The sequence below is a fragment of the Buteo buteo genome, chromosome 7, assembly GCF_964188355.1.
Source record: "Buteo buteo chromosome 7, bButBut1.hap1.1, whole genome shotgun sequence".
Taxonomy (NCBI): domain Eukaryota; kingdom Metazoa; phylum Chordata; class Aves; order Accipitriformes; family Accipitridae; genus Buteo; species Buteo buteo.
In genome coordinates, this window is record NC_134177.1 from 20,721,835 (window position 1) to 20,742,169 (window position 20,335).

At 41.4% G+C, this 20,335-nt stretch overlaps 1 protein-coding gene across 1 annotated transcript in view; it reads left to right on the plus strand.

Annotated features, from left to right (window-relative positions):
- Positions 1-18,449, plus strand: part of WDFY1 (WD repeat and FYVE domain containing 1) — a 30,554-nt gene extending 12,105 nt beyond the window's left edge. Inside the window, exons 5-12 of the mRNA XM_075031859.1 lie at positions 585-735; positions 3,458-3,570; positions 8,409-8,535; positions 10,148-10,253; positions 12,630-12,731; positions 13,522-13,652; positions 14,723-14,831; positions 15,538-18,449. Of these exons, the coding sequence (XP_074887960.1) occupies positions 585-735; positions 3,458-3,570; positions 8,409-8,535; positions 10,148-10,253; positions 12,630-12,731; positions 13,522-13,652; positions 14,723-14,831; positions 15,538-15,597 (899 nt within the window). The 3' untranslated portion in view covers positions 15,598-18,449. The remainder of the gene's footprint in view (positions 1-584; positions 736-3,457; positions 3,571-8,408; positions 8,536-10,147; positions 10,254-12,629; positions 12,732-13,521; positions 13,653-14,722; positions 14,832-15,537) is intronic.
- Positions 18,450-20,335: the final 1,886 nt, after the last annotated feature.

Genomic DNA, 20,335 nt, shown 5'->3' on the forward strand with positions numbered 1-20,335 from the left:
AGTCCTTCCATCTTGGGGGCCAGGGGCGCTTCTTTCTAATGCTCATGTAACTTCTTGCTTAGTGGCAGCGTTCTAAACAAAGCTGGGTGGCATTTGGTTACTGTCACAGGCAGCAGTTTGAATGCTGTGGGCTAGATATACTTCCAGGTGCTTAAAAGCATGAATCTGAGCATAGCTCCCCTGGGGTAAGGAAAAGAGGCACTTAAAGAAAGCACTTTAGGTTTTTTAGATGTGTTACATTACTCCCCAGAAATCCTGGCCTAACTAGAGGAAGCTGAGGGTTTGGCTGCTCCTTAACTAGAGCATCTTGGGTATCTGGGCTGAACTCAGCTTCTCTCTGTGGGAGAAAGGCTTAAATTAGCTGACTGCATGTTTGGTTCAGTTAAGCTATTCAGAAGGCAAATACCAACCAGAACAATGCTAGCCTTTTAATTCAGCCTAGAGGCAAGTATAATATGATAGTAAAAATGTCTCCTTGGGGCATTGTTTACATATCTTCAACCTATGTCTCTCTGAGTTAGAACATAAGAACATGTCACATTGATTTTTAGGAAAAAGTAGCCAGAATCTTTTTCTTCCCACAGCTCATCAGAATCGAGTGTCTGCTATTACTTTCTGCCTGACATCAGAGTGGGTTATCAGCACTGGTCATGACAAGTGTATCAGCTGGATGTGCACCAGGAGTGGGAGTATGCTGGGGAGACATTACTTCACCTCTTGGGCTTCATGTCTACAGTATCCTTTGAAAAATGATTGCTACCCTGAAACTGGAAGAGTACTTTGTTCCTTTAGCTCAATTTGCTTCCTCCTTTTCTTGTAAAAAAGCTAGAGTGAAATCTCTTGCAAGTCTGCAAACCCTTATTCTGATTAGGTGTTTAATACCTTTATTTGTTAGCTGTTGTTAGATAGTAGAAGGGCATGTTCTGACCTTGAGTTACAGAAATTGCAGTGTGTACTAGTTCCTAGTTTTGAGGTGTTTGTCTGTAGCATCTTGTGGAAGTGACTACTAACTGTATCTACAGCCTGGCCTGTATACTTCTAGCTGAGTCACTTTGTTCAACAGATGCCAATGTGCGTTTGAGTCCTAGAGCATAAAACATCATGAAAACACTTTGGACTGCTTTAATTCTTCTGTCTTTGCTCATGTTAATCTTTTCTAGTTTAAGCTATGAGGTACATTGAAACTTTATTCATTACGAGTAGTAATTTCTCTGTGTGCAGTTTGCTTTCCTTGCAAATTACTTTTAACTGCAGCATTTTTAGCTTAAGGACTCTGGTTGTCTATTCAGCTGTAAGTACTTTAGGGCATTCTTTATCCATGTAAAAGACTTACAAACACAGTAGCCTAAAATGTAGTTCATCTATCAAAACTTTTGAGCATGAGTTAAATACTTTACTTTAAATTCTAGAACTATTTTTTAGCACTTGTTAGTAGTGGCAGTTAGATGTGGCTGGACAGTAACTGGAGGTACTGGTTGGTGTATGAGGATTAATGGCAGTAATGTTGTAGAAGTGGCACGATTCAAAAGCTGAAAGAGGTCAACTACATCTCTTGAAAAAATAAAGACCTCTCTAGAATTGCTATATACCTGTGTAGTGCTGAGAAACTAGGAGGAAAGCTAACTGGTTGCCAGCAGCATGTCTAGCCTTCTGAGGTCTCCCATCTGTGCAGACCCTGCCTTACTGACTGAAGAGCTAACAGGTTTGTATTGTTGTACTCTTGCTGTTTTCTGCTGTCCTTGTTTTAGAGTTCAGGGGCTTTGTGTCCCACAAAACATTTCATGTACAGCTCGCCTCAGCTAAATGCTGCACAGAACTGGGTGAATACTGGTGTGTGTTTTAGGAGACTAGCTCACAGAACAGTCTGGTGCCTCTGAGCCTCACTATTTGAATTCAATGTGTTCTATAGCTAATGCTGTTGCAAATAATAGAGTACTTTATTATGAAAATGGAGAAAAGAATATGACCTTTTCTATCAAGATAAAAATAAATTTCCACTGAAGACCATGGCATTTGAAAATGCATTGTAATTGATCCTGCCTTTGGACTTATGTTTGGAGGAGCTAGCTTTCTGGTGTGTGTACTAGGTGCTTGGTCTCCCTATCAGGAGGTTCCTTAGGAGTTGGTTGTTAATGATCCTGTGTGTAAGCTTCTGAAAAACACAGCAGAGTGCCTATTCTTTACTGGATTAGTGGGGATAATGCTAGCCTGAACTTCCAAGATGAAGAAAGGATCACATGTTCAGAGACTAAGTGGATTTCTTGAAAGCGAATTGTTCATCTCAAGATTCTGAAGGCTTAAGAGATTTCAGAATGTCATCAGATGGCAAAACCCCTGCTTTTTTTCACTTACGGTGGTGGGCTTTTTGGTACGCTGACTTTTTAAAGTTAGTCTTTTCTGTTGCATAGAATAGGCTACTTTGCTGGCTGGTGCTTGTGGTTTTGTGTGGCTCCAGGTGGACAGGTGAGTTGATACATAACTCTTGGGTTATGTGGTGTCAGCTGTATGGGGTTTTTGTAGCTCTTCCTTATATCCTGAACAGCAAAAGCCTTCTAAGGGTGGCAAATGATCTGGTCCCATCCAGTTTCCTATGCTTTAGTTTCTGGTGACAGTAGTTACATAATGACAAAAACTGAATGTCAGAAAATTGTTATGATGTAGAATGCTTTTGCCAAACATGCCACCGTGTTAATAGATAAGATGTTAGGATGTGCTGTGGCTTTTATGTCAGTGTTAAATGGCAGAACCCTTTCTGAAATACTGTTCAGTCTTCGATACTGTGCTCAAGGACCTGCATCAGTAAACTTGAAAGTGCAGTAAACAGAACAAGAAATTACATGGTCTCACCTTCTCAGTAGCTAGAACACTGGGAGTATACTTCCACTCTAAGGGAAATTAGCTGTGGAGGGTCAACATCCTTGTATCTTAGTTTTCCTCTCCTGGGGGCATCAACTAGTATAATATGCTAGAAAACTACGAGTTTATAGGAGCAGATATTAAGTAAGGCTGAATGCCACCCAGTGTCCAGTGAGGTAGTCCTAATGGTAGCTCTGCACTGCAACAAGTAGCCTGAGGAGTTGTGGTATGTCTTGTAGAAGGTCATGAGTGTGTTCTGTAAATATCTGCTAGAAATGGTCTAAATCTACTTGGCTTGCCTTAAACTAGGGGATGGATTATCTCATGGCTTCTCCAGTGGCTTTCTAAAAGGTTTCTCACTTATTTTCCATACTGTCCTACTTGCACATGTAGGGAAGGGTGAGGAGAAGAGAGGAATGAAAAAGGTTTAACTATTACAGTCTCCAACCCCTTTAGATGTAAGTACATAAATATTTATCTGGAATATTAAAATGCTTTTTTCCAATTTGTTTAGACTCTGTAGCTGACAGCTGTGCTATCTGTTTCAGTGCCATAAACTACTCTTAAGAGCAAATGAGGCTTCTCCTTGACTGGTGTTCAGATATGATTATGAAACTCGGCATGCATTTGTTGGTGATTATTCTGGACAGATCACTCTCCTGAAGCTTGAGCAGAATACTTGCTCAGTTATTACAACGCTCAAAGGGCATGAAGGTAAAGTAACCCTTCATCTTATAGAATCATAAAATCATTTAGGTTGGAAAAGACCTTCAAGATCATTGAGTCCAACCATCAACCATGCCCACTAAACCATGTTCTGAAGTGCCTTGTCTACACACTTTTCAAATACCTCCAGGGATGGTGACTCAACCACTTCCCTGGGCAGCCTGTTCCAATGCCTTGCAACCCTCTCAGTAAAGAAATTTTTCCTAATATCCAACCTAAACTTCCTCTACTGCAACTTGAGGCCATTTCCTCTCATCCTATCTCCAGCCAGCCGACAGAAGAGACCAGCACCCACCTCACTACAACCCCCCTTCAGGTAGTTGTAGAGAGCGATAAGGTCTCCCCTCAGCCTCCTCTTCTCCAGACTAAACAACCTCAATTCCCTCAGCCGCTCCTCATAAGACTTGTGCTCCAGGCCCCTCACCAGCTTTGTTGCCCTTCTCTGGACACGCTCCAGCACCTCCGTGTCTTTCCTGTAGTGAGGGCCCCAAAACTGAACACAGTACTCGAGGTGTAGCCTCACCAGTGCCCAGTACAGGGGGACAATCCCTTCCCTGCTCCTGCTGGCCACACTAGTTCTGATACAGGCCAGGATGCCGTTGGCCTTCTTGGCCACCTGGGCACACAGCTGGCTCATATTCAGCCGGCCATCAACCAGCACTCCCAGGTCTTTCTCTGCTGGGCAGCTTTCCAGCCACTCTTCCCCAAGCCTGTAGCGCTGCATGGGGTTGTTGTGACCCAAGTGCAGGACCTGGCACTTGGCCTTGTTGAACCTCATGCAGTTGGCCTTGGCCCATCGATCCAGCCTGTCCAGATCCCTCTGTAGATCCTTCCTACCCTTGAGCAGATCAACCCTGCCTCCCAACTTGGTGTCATCTGTGAACTTGCTGAGGGTGCACTCAATCCCCTCATCCAAATCATTGATAAAGGTATTAAGCAGAACGGGGCCCAATGCTGAGCCTTGGGGAACACCACTTGTGACCCCCCGCCAACCACAACCCTTTGGGCTCGTCCATCCAGCCAGTTTTTCACCCAGCAAAGAGTACAATTAATTCCACTGGACCCAGATTGTAGTACCTCTTTGTAAATTGGGATGAGACATTCAGTTGGGTATCTACCTCTTAAAGACAGATACTGGATAAGCAACTAGTGCAGGGCAGTAGTTATCAAAAGCTGTTCAGAGCTGTACATATGACTCTCTCTTAAAGAAAAGACACATTCTTGCTGAGGGGAAATCTTAGCCTTATAAATACTGACAGGTATTTTTATTATAGATGAAAAATAAAGGTAAACATATGCATTCAATTAAACACGTTATCCACTAGATGGCCACCTTTAAAAACTTTAGTCTCCTTTAATATTGAAAAGAAAGGACGAGAATGTGTTACTTTTTTTTTTTCTTGAGACCTTGTAGTACTATAATAATATGTAAAGCAGCTTTAGCAAACCTCAATCTAGATTCTAAAAAGCCACTTAAGTCTTCCAAATGCAGACTTTGATGTTCTGATCAATCTTTATGAGACTCTAGTTCAGTTTCCTTTGTTTAGCTGAAACTAAGCCTTGTGCAAGAAATCTACAGAGCGTTTTAGAATCAAAACTGTGTAGTCAAAGACAAATGTCTCATCCTGTGTAGTATAGCTGAAGTCCTTATATCAGATGAAGAACCAAATAGTCTGTAACATAATGTGGAGCCCCTGTCTGCTGTAATAAGTAAGGCAAGAATGCAAATCACAGAAGAATATGTAATTTAATAATAAGCTGAGAGAAATAAACAAGACTTAATGCCTCTTCCCATGTAGTACTGGCAACTTTCAAATCGGCTAACTAGTTTGCATTTGGGTAGGGGTGAATTACTGGGTCATAAGTCTCTGACCCACTGGAAAAGCCTGCCTTGTTTAATAGCTCTAAGTATAGAGTAGACTTTGTTAAAGCTGGGTAGACTCCTGATTTACAGATTACTGTAAAATGGTAAAGCTGGCTTTGAATAAGGGAGGCAAGTTGAGATTTTCAAATTATAAATGCCTCTTTTGCTTTCAAGCAGAATTTCAGATTGTTTCAGTTAAGAGCAAAATAATTCTGGCCCTAAAGACTCCTTTACCTCTGCATGCTTTTGCACTAGTCTGTATTAAAATGCAACCCCTTGATAGATACTATTGTTAGTCTGAAAGCAGTATGGTACTACGTATAGTGCATATTCTATCTGTTGAGCTGCGGTGGGCTTCCAAGCACCAACTCCAGCAGTGCTGTCCACATAGCAGACAACCTTGATTTATACATAAGTTCCCTAAGGCAATTGTGATCCTCGAAACAAGAATTGATCTAATATAGAAGTTGATTAATGAGGGGCAGAACCAGGGTGGGTTTGGTTGGTTTTTTTTCAATTATGGTAATAGTAGGGCCTTCATTTTTTTCTTTTTTTTTTTTTTTCTTTTAAAAGCAAAACAGATAATGTATATCCTTTTTGCCTCCAAAGTATTTACGTAATATTCTCAAGGCCTGGTAACTCTAAACTTAAATGGCATCTAGTTCTTCTCTGAGTGCAGCTGTGTTTGCCAGACTTGAAAAGTTGGACTTCATCTTGTTTCCTTTCTAGCTCTTGCCTAACTGTGACTTCATAAGGAAGCAGGATTTGCTTTGCAGTTTAAATGGTTTTAGAACTGTCTTCAACTGTCCTTCAACAGTCAGCTTCCAGAATTCTCCATATTTTAATAGCCTACTCTGTGCAACACTGAGATAATACTCAAACTGCCTTTTATGGTGTGGATGGTCACTGTTCTCTCAGAGACTATTCCCAAATGGGTCAGTCTGAAAACAGTGTGGCCCTAAAGGAGGCAAGAAAAATCTCTTGCTCCAGAGAGCTTGAAAGGACTGATTTGGGCTGTAGTTACTGTGGTGGGTTGACCCTGGCTGGAGGCCAGGTGCCCACCAAAGCTGTTCTATCGCTGCCCGCCTCAGCTGGAGAGAGGAGAGAAAAATGTAACAAAGGGCTTGTGGGTCGAGATAAAGACAGGGAGAGATCACTCAATCAATTACCGTCACAGGCAAAACAGACTCGACTTAGGGAAAATTAAATTAATTTATTGCCAATCAAATCAGAGTAGGATAATGAGAAATAAGCCCAAATCTCAAAACACCTTCCCCCCCACCCCTCCCTTCTTCCTGGGCACAGCTTCACTCCCGGATTCTCTACCTACTCCACCCCCAGTGGTGCAGGGGGACAGGGAAATGGGGGTTACGATCAGTTCATCACACGTTATTTTCTGCTGCTTCATCTTCCTCAGGGGGAGGGCTCATCACACTCTTCCCCTGCTCCAGCATGGGGTGCCCACGTCCTCCACGAACTTCTCCAATGTGGGTCCTTCCCACGGGCTGCAGTTCTTCACAAACTGCTCCAGCGTGGGTCCCTTCCATGGCGTGCAGTCCTTCAGGAGCACACTGCTCCAGCGTGGGTCCCCCACGGGGTCACAAGTCCTGCCAGAAAACCTGCTCCATGGGCTCCTCTCTCCACAGATCCGCAGGTCCTGCCAGGAGCCTGCTCCAGCACGGGGTTCCCGTGGGGTCACAGCCTCCTTTGGGAACCCACCTGCTCCGGCGTGGGGTCCTCCCCGGGCTGCAGGTGGAGATCTGCTCCACCGTGGACCTCCCTGGGCTGCAGGGGGACAGCCTGCCTCACCAGGGTCTTCCCCACGGGCTGCAGGGGAATCTTTGCTCCGGCGCCTGGAGCATCTCCTCCCCCTCCTTCTTCACTGACCTTGGTGTCCGCAGGGTTGTTTCTCTCACATGTTCTCACTCCTCTCTCCAGCTGCAGTTTCTGTGTGCCCTGCAACTTTTCTTCCCTTCTTAAATATGTTGTCCTAGAGGCGCTACCACTATCACTGATGGGCTTGGCCTTGGCCAGCAGTGGGTCCATCTTGGAGCCGGCTGGCATTGGCTCCACAGGACACAACAGAAGCTTCCAGCAGCTTCTCACAGAAGCCACCCCTATAGCCCCGCCCCCCACCAAAACCTTGCCACACAAACCCAATACAATTACTATTCATCTTGCTTTCAGACTAACAAAGCTTTTGATGACAACTGAACGATAGAAGCATGCTTTAAAGGGAAGGATGTCTGTAAGGGAATAAAATGTTTTGCAACTTCAAAACTGTAGGCAGCACGAGTGACAAAATTACTTCTTTAGTCTCCTATCTACATTACTATGCATATGGGTTTAGCATAAGACTGCTACTGTCAGATGACTTTGTTTCTTTCTATGCCTGACTAATGAGGTGCATAGCCAGGGTGGGCCTCTGAAATCTAGTTTTGTAATTTAGTACGTAGTGGCCAGGTTTGCTAACAGCAGTGAAACTGTCACTTAATTTTGTATTCCAACTATTTTAAGGTTGTAAATGGTTATGTAAGGGAGTTGGTTTACCTGTGAACACTGCACACTGTCTTGCAGCCACTGCCCAAGCACGTTACTGTATTGTAGATACTAGTCTCTGGCAAGTTTTAGTACTTTTCATCTTCCAAAGATCGCATAGCAGCCTGGCAACTGTTAACAGCTGCCTAAATACAAGGGGCAGAAACCTAGTAACTTGAACTTTCTGGCTTATTCTTTGCATCTAACTTTCTTCTTGGGGATGTTTTTGTTCTGTTGTCAAATGCTCTTTGCCTCTCTAGCAGGACTGTTATCTTGCTGTTGCATGCTGTCTTTTGCCTTAAGGCTTTCAGTATCTGTTATTGTAGTGAGGGAGTACCTCAGGTTTCACTTTAATAGCCCAGACGCGCATCATTGTGGTGGGGAGTGACTCCCTTAGATCTAACTGCAGAATGTTCTTTCCTAGGAAGTATTACTTCCCTGTGGTGGGATCCTGTTCAACGGCTGCTCTTCTCAGGTGCCTCTGATCACAGCATTATCATGTGGGATATTGGTGGAAGGAAGGGGCGAACGCTGCTGCTCCAGGGACATCAGTATGTAATGGTGTTGTATTTTTCCTACCTGTTCTGTAATGAACACAGAGTCCCAGGAAGACTAAATAGCATGGCAAGATACTTGAATCTTTGTGAATAATGGAGAAAATAACTTTTTGCAGAACTCTGAAGACTTTGAGGGGGAAGAAGGATAATCAGTACTAGGAAAGCATTACAGATAAATTTTTTTTTTTTTGCTTTGATACTTCTAAACCATGGGTAATGAGAAAATAACATAAAAGTAGTTTATAGAAAGAGGTGGGTAAAAATCTTGAATCATCTTGCTTGGACTTTATGTAAAAGTTGCATGCTTCTGTATTGTAAATACTTTGCTGAGTTGCCCATGAGGGCTGGGCTAGAAACTTAATGTATAAGCATGTTCGTGTACCCATCTAGAATAAGCTTCAGTATGTTCCTGTTCTCTGTCTCTTTGCATCAGTGAGGCAATAAACTGATTGGCTAAATTACAGGGGTGGGTCTCTAGACTTCAGAAAAGCATGTCACATCTCCACTGTTCCGTGGATTAGGTAGTTAGTTGTCTGTATTTAATCAGCTATTTTTACAGAGACACAACACTAGCTGCCATTTTTTAATCTAGGGCCTTAATTCAGTCTGACAGGCAGTTCACTACTGATATATTCTACTTAGAAATGCAGTGGTAGCAGAGATCTTGTTTATGTTTAAAGATGTATTTGTATAGTGCATTCTCCTCTTGTCTAATTCCATAGATGCCTCCATCCACCTTTGATCAAGACTGGTAGCCTTAGCCCTAGAACTCTTGTTAAATCTTGAGGATTTAGTTTTATGGCTAAAGAACTAATAATAGAGTACTGGATACAAAAAAGTAACTGAAGTCAGTGACTGGAGGACTTTATACTGCTGTTACTGCTGCATCATGTGTCCTGGTGAAGACTTATAACACTGTTAGTTTCTCTTCAAACATCACACTTAGCATCAAACTTCATACTGAATGGGAAAGTAAGTTCTTCTGAGAAGCAGAATGGTTTTTTAATTCAACGTAGATGTTGCAAAGCGGTCTAATACTGTTGAGATCCTTTGTTTAGTTTCTTAGGGTAGACTTATTTTGCCATGACTCTTTTATTTAGGATTAAACTGTCTTACTGGTGAATGCATGCTTTGTTTTGCAGCTACAGACTGACTTACTGTGATTTGTTAGCAAAAGTGGAAGCTCCATCTGCTTCCTAGCTATATCTTGAAACAAATATTTCTCTTTATTTTTCCAGTCGTCTCTGTTTTGATAGCTGGCTTTCCTTGCCAACACAGAATAGCATTTGCACGCACACTCTGAGCCAGTTGACACTCAGTTTATTGTCAATGCTTACTGCCAGCAAATGTTAACACGGAACTGTACCTCTGGTATTCTGGTCAAGTCTGTAAGAACACTGTTCTAGGCAACATCCTGATGCTAGGGTAGTGCTTAGGTGACAGCATCTGTTCGCTTATCTTCATAGCTCTACTTAGTAGACTTAGCAAAGTGTTTGGAAATCAGTTTTGGCTTCCTAGGTAGCTTTACAAGGATAAATTGGGGTTTGCTAGGAAACTAAGCTTTGTATAAATACCTATGGGTAAATAGCATCTACTTTGTTTGCAGTGACAAGGTGCAGGCTATCTGTTACATCCAGCTGACACGGCAGCTGGTATCTTGTTCAGCTGATGGGGGAATTGCTGTTTGGAATATGGATATCAGCCGAGAAGAGGTAAGATCATATCCTAGGTCAAAGATATATTCTTTCAATTATTTTTTTTTCCTTTTTCAGAGGCTGATGTGGCTTTGCTTAGTCGGTTCTGCAGGCTGTTTTCCTCACACAGTCTGAAACTTTAAGGCTGAATGATATTATTAAAACATGCTCTGTTCTAGTGGCTGTCTATACTGCATTGTAGTAGATGGATTCCCAGGACAGGAGAAGTGCAGGACAGGCTTGGGACTGCTTAGTCTTATATCAGTGAGACCATATGTTCACTGGAATGGCTACAGCCCTTGCTGCTGGAACAGTCTAAAGCAGGCACGCTTCTGCAGAAAGAAACCAATGGACTGTGCTTCAACAGTCTTGAAATAAGTTCTCAACTCATGTTAAAGCAGGTAAAGAAGTGAGGTGCTGTTTTTGAGATGCAGTTCAGAATGTAGAGATTCAGTCCCCAGACAACTTTTTTTTTTTTTTTTTTTTTTAAAGACCTCAGTACACAGCAACGGCGCCTGCCATGCACATTCTTTCTGCATCAGTTCATATCCATCATAGGAGCTGAAACGATGTATATTACTGCTGTCTTTGGTTAAACCATAATTATAGGCATTAGTTTGGTTGCCCCCATAAAGTGGTATTTAAGGCTCAGCCTCCTTGCCCCATTACTTTTCCTTAAATGCAAGTGTCATGATTAAGAACTGTTTTCTGACATGTATTGAGCTGTCACCTCAAACATACTGAATGCTGTATGTGATGCTTTTAACATTTTCAGCATGATGATCTCTCTTCAAAACTTCTGTGATACTATGAAACTTTGTAGTTGCAAGGAATTGACTTACAATACAATCGGGAAAACAAGGTGTGGCTGTTTCTTTTCTGGATCTGCACACAATAATTAAGGGATCTTCTAAATAATAGACAGTTTTAATACAATTAAAATAATATGGTTAACTTAGAACAGCCATGATGTCTCAGAACTCACTGGAAAAACATAATCAAGTCCAATCCAAAAACAAAGATACTAAATGTTTGAAGAATGATGAACATAATGCCTCTGTGACATTAGCTGGCAAGTCATATTATAGGCTATCTTCAAATATGTACTAATACACGTAAGACTAGAAGATGGGCTTTTTTGATTAGAAGGAATGCTAACTCCGCTGACAGGTGTACTATTGATCTTTGGCAGTTCCAACTGTACGTAGGTAATAGTGTTGGTAGTGTTGGCAGTTTTTTACCTCCTGTTTAATGACTGAAATTAAGGTGAAAGAATAGGAAGGTAGCCTGTTTTTCTGTTAGAGAGAGACAGAAAGTGGATTGTCTTCTCAAAAATGCTATTAAGTGAAAACTGCTATTGTAAGTAACTGAAAGAAGTAATATGGAGCATCTCACTTGGTGGAGAGGAGACTCATTTCCTCTACTGTCCTTCCCTATGCCCCATGCTGGACTTGTAAAGTGTAGTAACAATATTTTCCACTAGCATGGGGGAAGGAAGGAGATGCAATCAAGGTTGAAGATGTAGGAACTGGATATCTGGTACCCATGGTGAGATGGTGGTGCAACTGACAGTACTGTTGTTTTATTACTATCAACTATGGATGGAAGTGAATTGAAGAGAAAAGCTTCTTTGTTGTTCCAGCTTTCCTCCTGTTGGGTTTCAGGGAAATTCCCCCATCAGATGTATAAAGTTGTATAGAATGTACATGTTCTAATTCAAGTCTATGTACTAAAAATATTGTGCCTCTCTTTCCATCCCTTACAAGAATGCTCACTTAAAGTATCTGGGAGTGTTGAAATGTGTGAAAGCTCTAACTATTTTCACTTGGCCTAGTCCGTTCATGGCAGGAAAGATATGTGGCTGTGAGAAGGGATGCTTAATGAAGATGTGGGCAGGATGGAAAATGCAGATGAGTTCTTAATTATTTCAAACTGAAATCCTAGGAAAGCAGAAAAGATAATTTCAGAATTTACTTCTGGATCGCCGCTCTTAGAGGAGATGACTAACTGCCTCATAGCTTCTACAACTTGGATTACACTAGCCCTTAAAAATCATCTAGGCAACCAGAGCACTAGTCTTTGAATGCCTGCAGCAAGTTTAATAACTTAGATGTTTGAATTAATTTTCTTATGAAGGTGTTAATATAACATACTGCTGTGGGCTTAAAAAGTATAGGAGGTGTGTAGGTAACAAATAACTAGCCTTAGGTTTGGGGTTTTTTGTACTAAACTTCCTGTATACTATACAATAGGCAATGTATTGTTGTAATGTCCGCAGCTAAGAAGGGACATCTTTCCAAGTAAAACTTTACTTTGGGTTCTTAAAACAAATGTCCTTGGCTGTCATATGAGGAAAAATAATTCTGATTGCTTGCATCTCTTGCTCTTTTGTAGGCTCCTCAATGGCTAGAAAGTGATTCCTGTCAGAAGTGTGAACAACCTTTCTTCTGGAATATAAAGCAAATGTGGGACACAAAGACATTAGGGTTGAGACAGGTGAGATTACTGGTTTGAGTGCTTAGCTGTGCTTCAGCATTTAAGCAAAATGCAAACAGAAAACCACTAAAGCTGTTAGGTCTTTTAAACTGTTGGTATTTTTGCTGCTTTGAAGTTAGGGTTTATGGAGAGGTCACAGCTTCTCGGAAGTGCTAAGAAATTTCCAAAATTCTATGGAATACGTTGCATCAAACTTCTATCACAAGGCAAAGCAGGCTGTGCTGGGAGTGCTCTGTTGTATTTCTCTGAATATTTCTATGCACTGGAGCTGTGGACAGCTAATCTTCAAGTGTGGTGTAAAGTGGCACACAGTGCCCCATAACTGAGCAAACTACAGCCTAACATGTTGTAGGGTACTCAGTTCAGGGAAGCAGTGGTAGCCCTGCTCTTACTGGACTGGAATGTGAAAGCTTTTCAGAAAGCTTTCTTTTTGGAGGGACTAGACAGGCACTGGGACACTCATCTGTTTCTGGCTTTCTTAGACTGTTATTTCCTTGGTTGCTTGTTCAACCCTCTTTTTCCCTGGCTCCCAGAAGGAGCTTGCAAGAGGAGAAGAGGATGGGCAGGGAGAATATGGAGGTAAACCCATTAGTGGCCAAGGACACTGTTCAGAACTCCAGAGTCCTTGGTCTTTGCTTGAAGTAACAGAAGACTTCCTAACAGGTTGCTTCCTAACACGTTGCAAACCAGAAGCTTTGTTGTTGCTGTTCAGTGAACACTTGGTAAGGTGGTCAAGTGGCACAATATAGTGATTTTGTTTGTTTGTTTGTTTTCTTCTTCCTTCATGAAGCATCATTGCAGAAAATGTGGGCAAGCAGTGTGTGGCAAGTGCAGTACCAAACGGTCAAGTTACCCGATTATGGGATTTGAGTTCCAGGTCCGTGTTTGTGATTCCTGTTTTGAGTCAATCAAGGATGAAGAGTGAGTATTAATGAGTAATAAATTAAAGTAATACTGCTGAGGTGCAGAAACACTTGTGCTTGCTCCACATCCACACACGCACAATGCTACACAAACATGCCAAGGTGACTCTCTGCTAATAGGTCACCTTTGCCTTGGGCACTCAAAGCACTACAATGGCAGAGATCCCTCAACTGGCTCTGCAAGCTGATTTGGATCAGATGTGGTATTGCAACTTTTTTATCCACTTTATCTTCTTTTCCACAAGCCCAGATCTAGAGTTGAAACATATTTGTGTCAAGATTTCTGTTTAGGTAAAGGCTATTGATTGCACTTAAAATTGTTAAATGGGTGCCTGACAATGCATCATAGCTGCCAGCATGTATATGCATTAGTTCGTGTACACTACTGAAAACTGTTTCTATGGGAATATTCTTTACAGCCCAATATTATTTTCCGCATGCAAGCAAATTGGGTTAAATATCATTTGCTGCCATTAAACTCTTCTTAGCAATGAAGGAACCCCCTTTTTATCTTGATATGAACAGCACTTCACTGTTCACTGTCTTGTAACCTCCTTGGCCACCTGCAGTGCTAAAGGACCAAAATAATCAGATGCCAATTTGGGGGGTGTTTGTTGTTTTGTTTTGTTGTTGTTGTTTGTTGGGGAGGTTTTTTGGTTGATGGGGTTTTTTTGTTTGGTTGGTGTTTGTTGTTTGTTTTTTTAAAAAAGGGAGGTGCTGTGCCCTAGTTGTCCTGCTAGCTATCGTGAGTCAAAATGTAGCTGAGCTTGACTTTATAACCAAGAGTAGAATTATTTACTAACGCAGTGTCCCACCTCTGCTCGAGTATTATTAACAGTCAGGCTGCAGAAGGCCAGGAAATGTCACACCTGTATAACTACACAAACAATGCTTTAGCGTGACTTGCTAATTTAATTCTGTCCCCTTTGATATGGCACTGCAGTTCTCGGAACTGATTTATTAGTACTTGAGCAACTTAATTTTCTTGTAAGTTTATTTTGCACTGCTATAATTATGCCATCAAGCTTCATCTGATGGCTGGCTTTCATTTGAATTGTTCTCGTGCAGCCGTACTTCCTTAGCAACCTTTCATGAAGGAAAACACAACATTTCACACATGTCCATGGACATCTCCAGAGGGCTGATGGTGACTTGTGGGAGTGACCGGATTGTGAAGGTATGCATGTACCTCTTTCCTGCATGTATTAGAGATATTTAATAGAGAGCTAATGTTTGTGTATACTTTTTTGTTTGACAACTGTTGCTACAAAACTAACTGTTGTGGGCAGCAAGAGTCGTTGTTGTTGCAGACTGTTCTTCCTGCAGCTGAATGAGGAAACGACCTGTAACTCCGCTGTACGGAGTCTAGCTGTCGGAACTGGTTAGTGTTGATGTCCTCTGGACAAAGCAGGCATCAGCAGTAGGAGAATCTGCCAGCAGCCTTAAAGACACAGACATGATGAAACGCACAGGCTTCCTTTACTTTGAGCTCCCTGGCTTCTTGCACCATTACCACTAAAAGCCCTGGTTTTGAGACAGTGACATGGAAATCAAACTGATGTAGAACCTTGCTGTGCTTAAGCTATACATCTGCCATGGATGTCAGAACTGAGACTGTTCCAGTCTGTAAGCATGTTTATAATAAACTGCATAGCGCTTTTTAAAACAGACCTACAGAGACCTGCTGGAAGACTCTCTTGAGCCCTAAGTTTGGCTTTTGGGTTGTAAGGCTCCTATAACCCTTTATGATGTTTTCCTAGTTTAAACAGGATTTGTTACCTTGTGTCCAGGGAGATCTTTATGTTTACTTCTATGCCTCTTAGAGAAACAGCTCTTGGATCTTATAATAATGCTATGTAATTCTCCACAATATTTTCTTCCAGATCTGGGACATGACGCCAGTAGTTGGTTGCAGCCTTGCAACTGGCTTCTCTTCACGCTGATCTCATACCTGACAGGTTTATGCACCTTATGTACAGCAACATGCACCGAATGAATGGAATACTTCTTAAGAATATTACCACAAACACTGGTTGCTTGATTCTTCTCCTGCTGCTGTTCCAGGGTGGACAGTCACCTTTGTAGAGCACGGCTTTTTTGTTGGGCTCACCAGGAATCTCCTTGGCGCAGAAATGCAGTTTCGCAGCCTCTTGGACTAACGTAAAATGGCTTACCTGCAATATGACACCTTGATGAAAGGACCTGTTGTTTCTCGGTTTACATACATAGTGTTAACAATGTGCTATCTCTGCTGATACATCTTGTACAGATACGTTGTAGCTAAAACATTATCAGAGTAAAATGAGTGTAGTAAATTCAATTTGTGCAAATAGTAAAATAACTTATTCTCTCTTCCAAAAAGCAGTTCTATAGAAATACTTTTGAGCAGTCACTGTCTAAACTGCCTCCAAAATGTATGTTGGTTATTCCTATGGAAGGAGGAGATACTTCAAAGTGGCAGGTAGCTTCTTTCAGATGAGATAGTAAGAGAACCTTTGGTCACACAAGATTTCCATTATTGGCTTTCTTGTAGTGTTTGTCTTCAAGTTCAGATATTAGTGAAATCCCTTTTGTGGGACAACTGTTCTGTTTAGGTAGCTGGTGAGTCTTAGAACAATTCTAGGCTCTTTAAGTAGTGTTTTAGCATAGCTAATAAACTTCTGTAGTTCTTACAAAAATGTGCAGCCCAGCTACTGTACTTTAAAGAGAGGCCATAGGTATGAGTCATATACTCTGACAACTCTGTAATGCTGTTAGAATGGGAAGCTAAGCAAATCTGCCTTGTTAAATGTAATGGCTAAGAAAAAATGGCCAGCTAAATTTTAGAGACTTTTTCCTGTGGAAAGGCTGATGTTTCTTTAATGGTAGGGAACCTGTCTCTGCTAAAGTGCAGCATAAATTCAAATACTGCCTTGATGTTGCTTGAAACAGATAAATACTGAGTAATAATTACTGAGGTACAGAGCAGCTGCTTTTTTCCCTGCACCTAGGTCTGTTAATCCTGAGATATCTATATTGATCCCTTCCTGTTTCAAAGCTGAGAAGTATGAATAAGAGGTGGGAGGCTTCTGTGACTGTGCAGTTGGCACGTACAGGAAATATCTAGTGAGATGTCAATAAATTGGTCTGTCAGTTGTGTGAATTTCCTACATTTGAATACTGTAAGGAGAACTTATTTCAAAACTTTGAAAGCTAAGGTATTATGTCACAGAGTTTAAGCTTGGAGCTGTTTAGATTTTTCTGAAAACAGATGCATATGTGTGAGGACAAAAAATGTGGGTAGGTCAGCTGGCCCGAAATAGGTGGTGGTGTAAAACTGTCAAAGGTAACAGGCTCTTTCTGGCAGAGGACTTAAGGGTTAGACTGTCTTTATTTACAGCAACAATCAAGTGGTGCTATGAATGTTAGTGAATTCAAGTCCTAGGTGTGTAACTTGACACTAATAACCTGCATTGGACCATGCTGTAGGCTGAAATAGATGAAGATCATGGTATCGTTAATATGCCATGATTCACTTGGATTTTAAGCCAAAAAGCTGATAGTCTCCAAAGGGCATTAGAATCCAGAATATGTTAGTTACTGTTATTTTGGACCTTGCTTTGTCAACCTTTCCATGGGCCTTCTCTGGAAGCTTTGCAAAGAGTCTTTTAATTTGCTAGGCTTATTGGGCCACTGAAGAATGAACAAAGCCCTCTTTTGTGGGAATCCCAAAACTTGTCTTCAATTTGGGATTTAGCACTTGTCACACTGATTTGATTCATCCCTTGCTACATGCTGTATAGCTTACATTTTTTGTGAAGGCTTATTTCTAAGCTACTGAGCGAGTATCAGCTTGTACTGGAAAAAAGCTGCAGCTTTCTGCTCTGAAGGCCTTCACCCTTGTAAATTAGGAAGGAAACCAAGTGGTTGAAGCGGGGAATAAGCCCTGATAATGCCCTGCATTCAGTTTCAGACTTCTTCCTATCTGGCTCTGGAAGAGAATGGAAGCCTTCTTCCTCACAGCGTGTAAGGCAGAACATAAGTTATATTGCTAGAACTGTTTAAGATCTTACTGTGGTAGATAAGGAGTATCTAGGGTCATGAGTTAAGCTGGGAGATTGATGTAGATGTGGGATGAATAGCCTATTTTTTCAAACTAGACATTGTGAAACTTACACCAATGATACTGAGGTGTAACTTGTTTGCAGCTAGCACTCCTGAGCTTCAGATTTTTTAGTTCTGATTTGTCAGCGTGCCCCCTGCTCAGCATGCAGCTCCTCCCTTTCCCTGTGAATACTTCCACTGCTTCTTTACATTACGGTTTTGCCACTAGATAATATATTCTCTACTACATATTGTTAAACCTAAGGAATCTATTTTCTATAATTGATAAAGATAGTGTCAGTTCAGATATAACAAGACAATTATGGCTGCTAAATCCTTAGTCATTTAAGTATACTCTTGGTGTTGAATGAGTAATGCTTACAAACCACTAAAGAGATAGTGCTTTGTTTATAAACAACTATTTTGAAGGCACATATTCTCTCATGAAACTGAACATCCTTCAACTCTGTCAGCTCAAGTGTGCAATTACTGAGAAGGTTTGATTTGAAGCATTACTAATCTCGCTTATATAACCTTCATTGGGGCAGGGAAGGGGAGCAAAGGGTACTAATATGTGCTAATTCTTTACTAGTTGTATTTCTGTACCCTGCATAGTTAAGAGATGCTAGATAAATCTGTCCCTTGCTCCTTCTTGTCTGTTTTTTAAACTTTGATTACATGTACAATAAAATATTTCTTGATACTCAGTCTATTTGAGTGATCCATGTTTTCTTCCATTCTGTGAATGCACAACCGCTACTGTATGCTCTGGCTCCTCCTTTACATGGCCCATGTCCAAATTCTATGTTGGAGAGAGAGCTTGTCAGATGTGTTGTATTGGAGCTGAATGAGCTGCAGCAGTGGGGTTAAAGGCCCTTGATGAACCAGTTTGCTGAGAGACAAACTGCTGCGTGGTCCCAGCTAGGGATGTATGACCCTATCCTGTGTCCTGCTTGCCAGCTTGTATAGACCTCTTCTCTGGTTCATCTGGTTTTCTTCAGAGGGCTGCAAAGGTTCTTGCAACGCAGAGTATCAGAGGATCAACCTCTTCCCTGAGATCCCTTGGATCTGTCTGAGGTATTAGAGAAATACTAATTTATGCTGGATGGGATGAGCAGAGTCTACAATATGATATATTCAGAGGACACAAACGGCAGCCACAGGAGGTGGTTACACTTGTCTCATACTTTCACAGAGAAAGGATGGGGACAAGCTCAGAAGCATCCTTATGGCTCACAATTACTCACAGCCTTCACAGGCCCAATACAGCAGTGACTGGCTTTGTAATACTTGGAATGCCCATTAACGTGTGGTGTAGCTCACTGCTCCCGAGGGTAGTCAGGAGCCATAGAAGGAATCTGAAAGGGTTTCACAAAACTCTTTCCACCTCTGAAGGGTGGCTGAATAGTCTGTGTGGTATGTAATGCTGTAATTTTTTTTTATTTTTTTTTAAACAAGACATGTCTCATTTTGATCAGCTTAAACTTCTCACCTTTCCCAAGGCAAAATACCCTGTTTTCTAGTTCCAACAAAAACTGACTGGAAACAATGAGGGTGTTACTGATCTGTAGTCGGAAAAGCCTGTTTAGATGTCTGTGTAGACCATCTTATAGAATCTTTTAAATAAGGCATATGAGCTCTAGATGAGTTAAGTTTGAAAATGTTTGAGAACTGCACATGGTGTCCTTCTAGTGAGAGCATTAAAATACGTGTATTGGTTTTCTAAATGAGAATGCATAGTTGATCATGTCTCACATTCTGTATGTCGCAAACTTCATTTAAATTTCAGGTAAGCTGTGTGGCAGGTCTTAGCAATGAGTTTTTTGGTGTGGTGTTGACTTTACTCATTGGAGAGATTTAGAATATGCTAGAAGCAGGAAAGGGACAGTTTTTCATATTGATCAGATTTACTACTACATATTTCAGAAGGAAAGCTCTCTAAGGCTTTTTTTTTCTCTGTAGACCAAGTCCTCAGTGCTGAATGACCTGGCTAATAGTGAAATACCATGATCAAACTACAGAAAATGATGAATTTCTGCCAGCTTAACATGAACAGAAACACTTGTCATCAACTAACCATCTTTCAGTGAGTTGCAACGTGGCCTTTGACGGCTTTCTCGGCTTGTCTCATGAGTATAAGGCAAGCCTTCTCAATGATCTCTTAAGTGACTGCTACCAAATGATCCCACAAAGGTTTTTGCTCCTTTGGAGGAAGTAAGGGCATGGTTTCTAGGTAGCTGTGTGTGGTCTACTAAACTCTAGTAATATGTAAAAGCTAATAGTTGAACAGGTTCAAAGACAGTGTTACTGGTTTTATCACTTCAGCAATGGAAGAAAGTATCAAAATAATATCAGTAATAAAATCTACACAATTTATTTTTCATAAAATTAGATATAAACTATTTTATCAGATAATAAACTGAAATATATGGGGTCATTAGAAACTTTGTTTTCTGCTTCTATGGCATAAGCCTTTTTCCCCCCAACATACAGGCAGCTCCGAGCTGCCGTAACTAATTGCCCTCCAACTCACTTGTGTACCCAGGGCCTCTTAGCAGTTTTACTATATAATCTGTGCTTACACAGAGAAGTTGAACC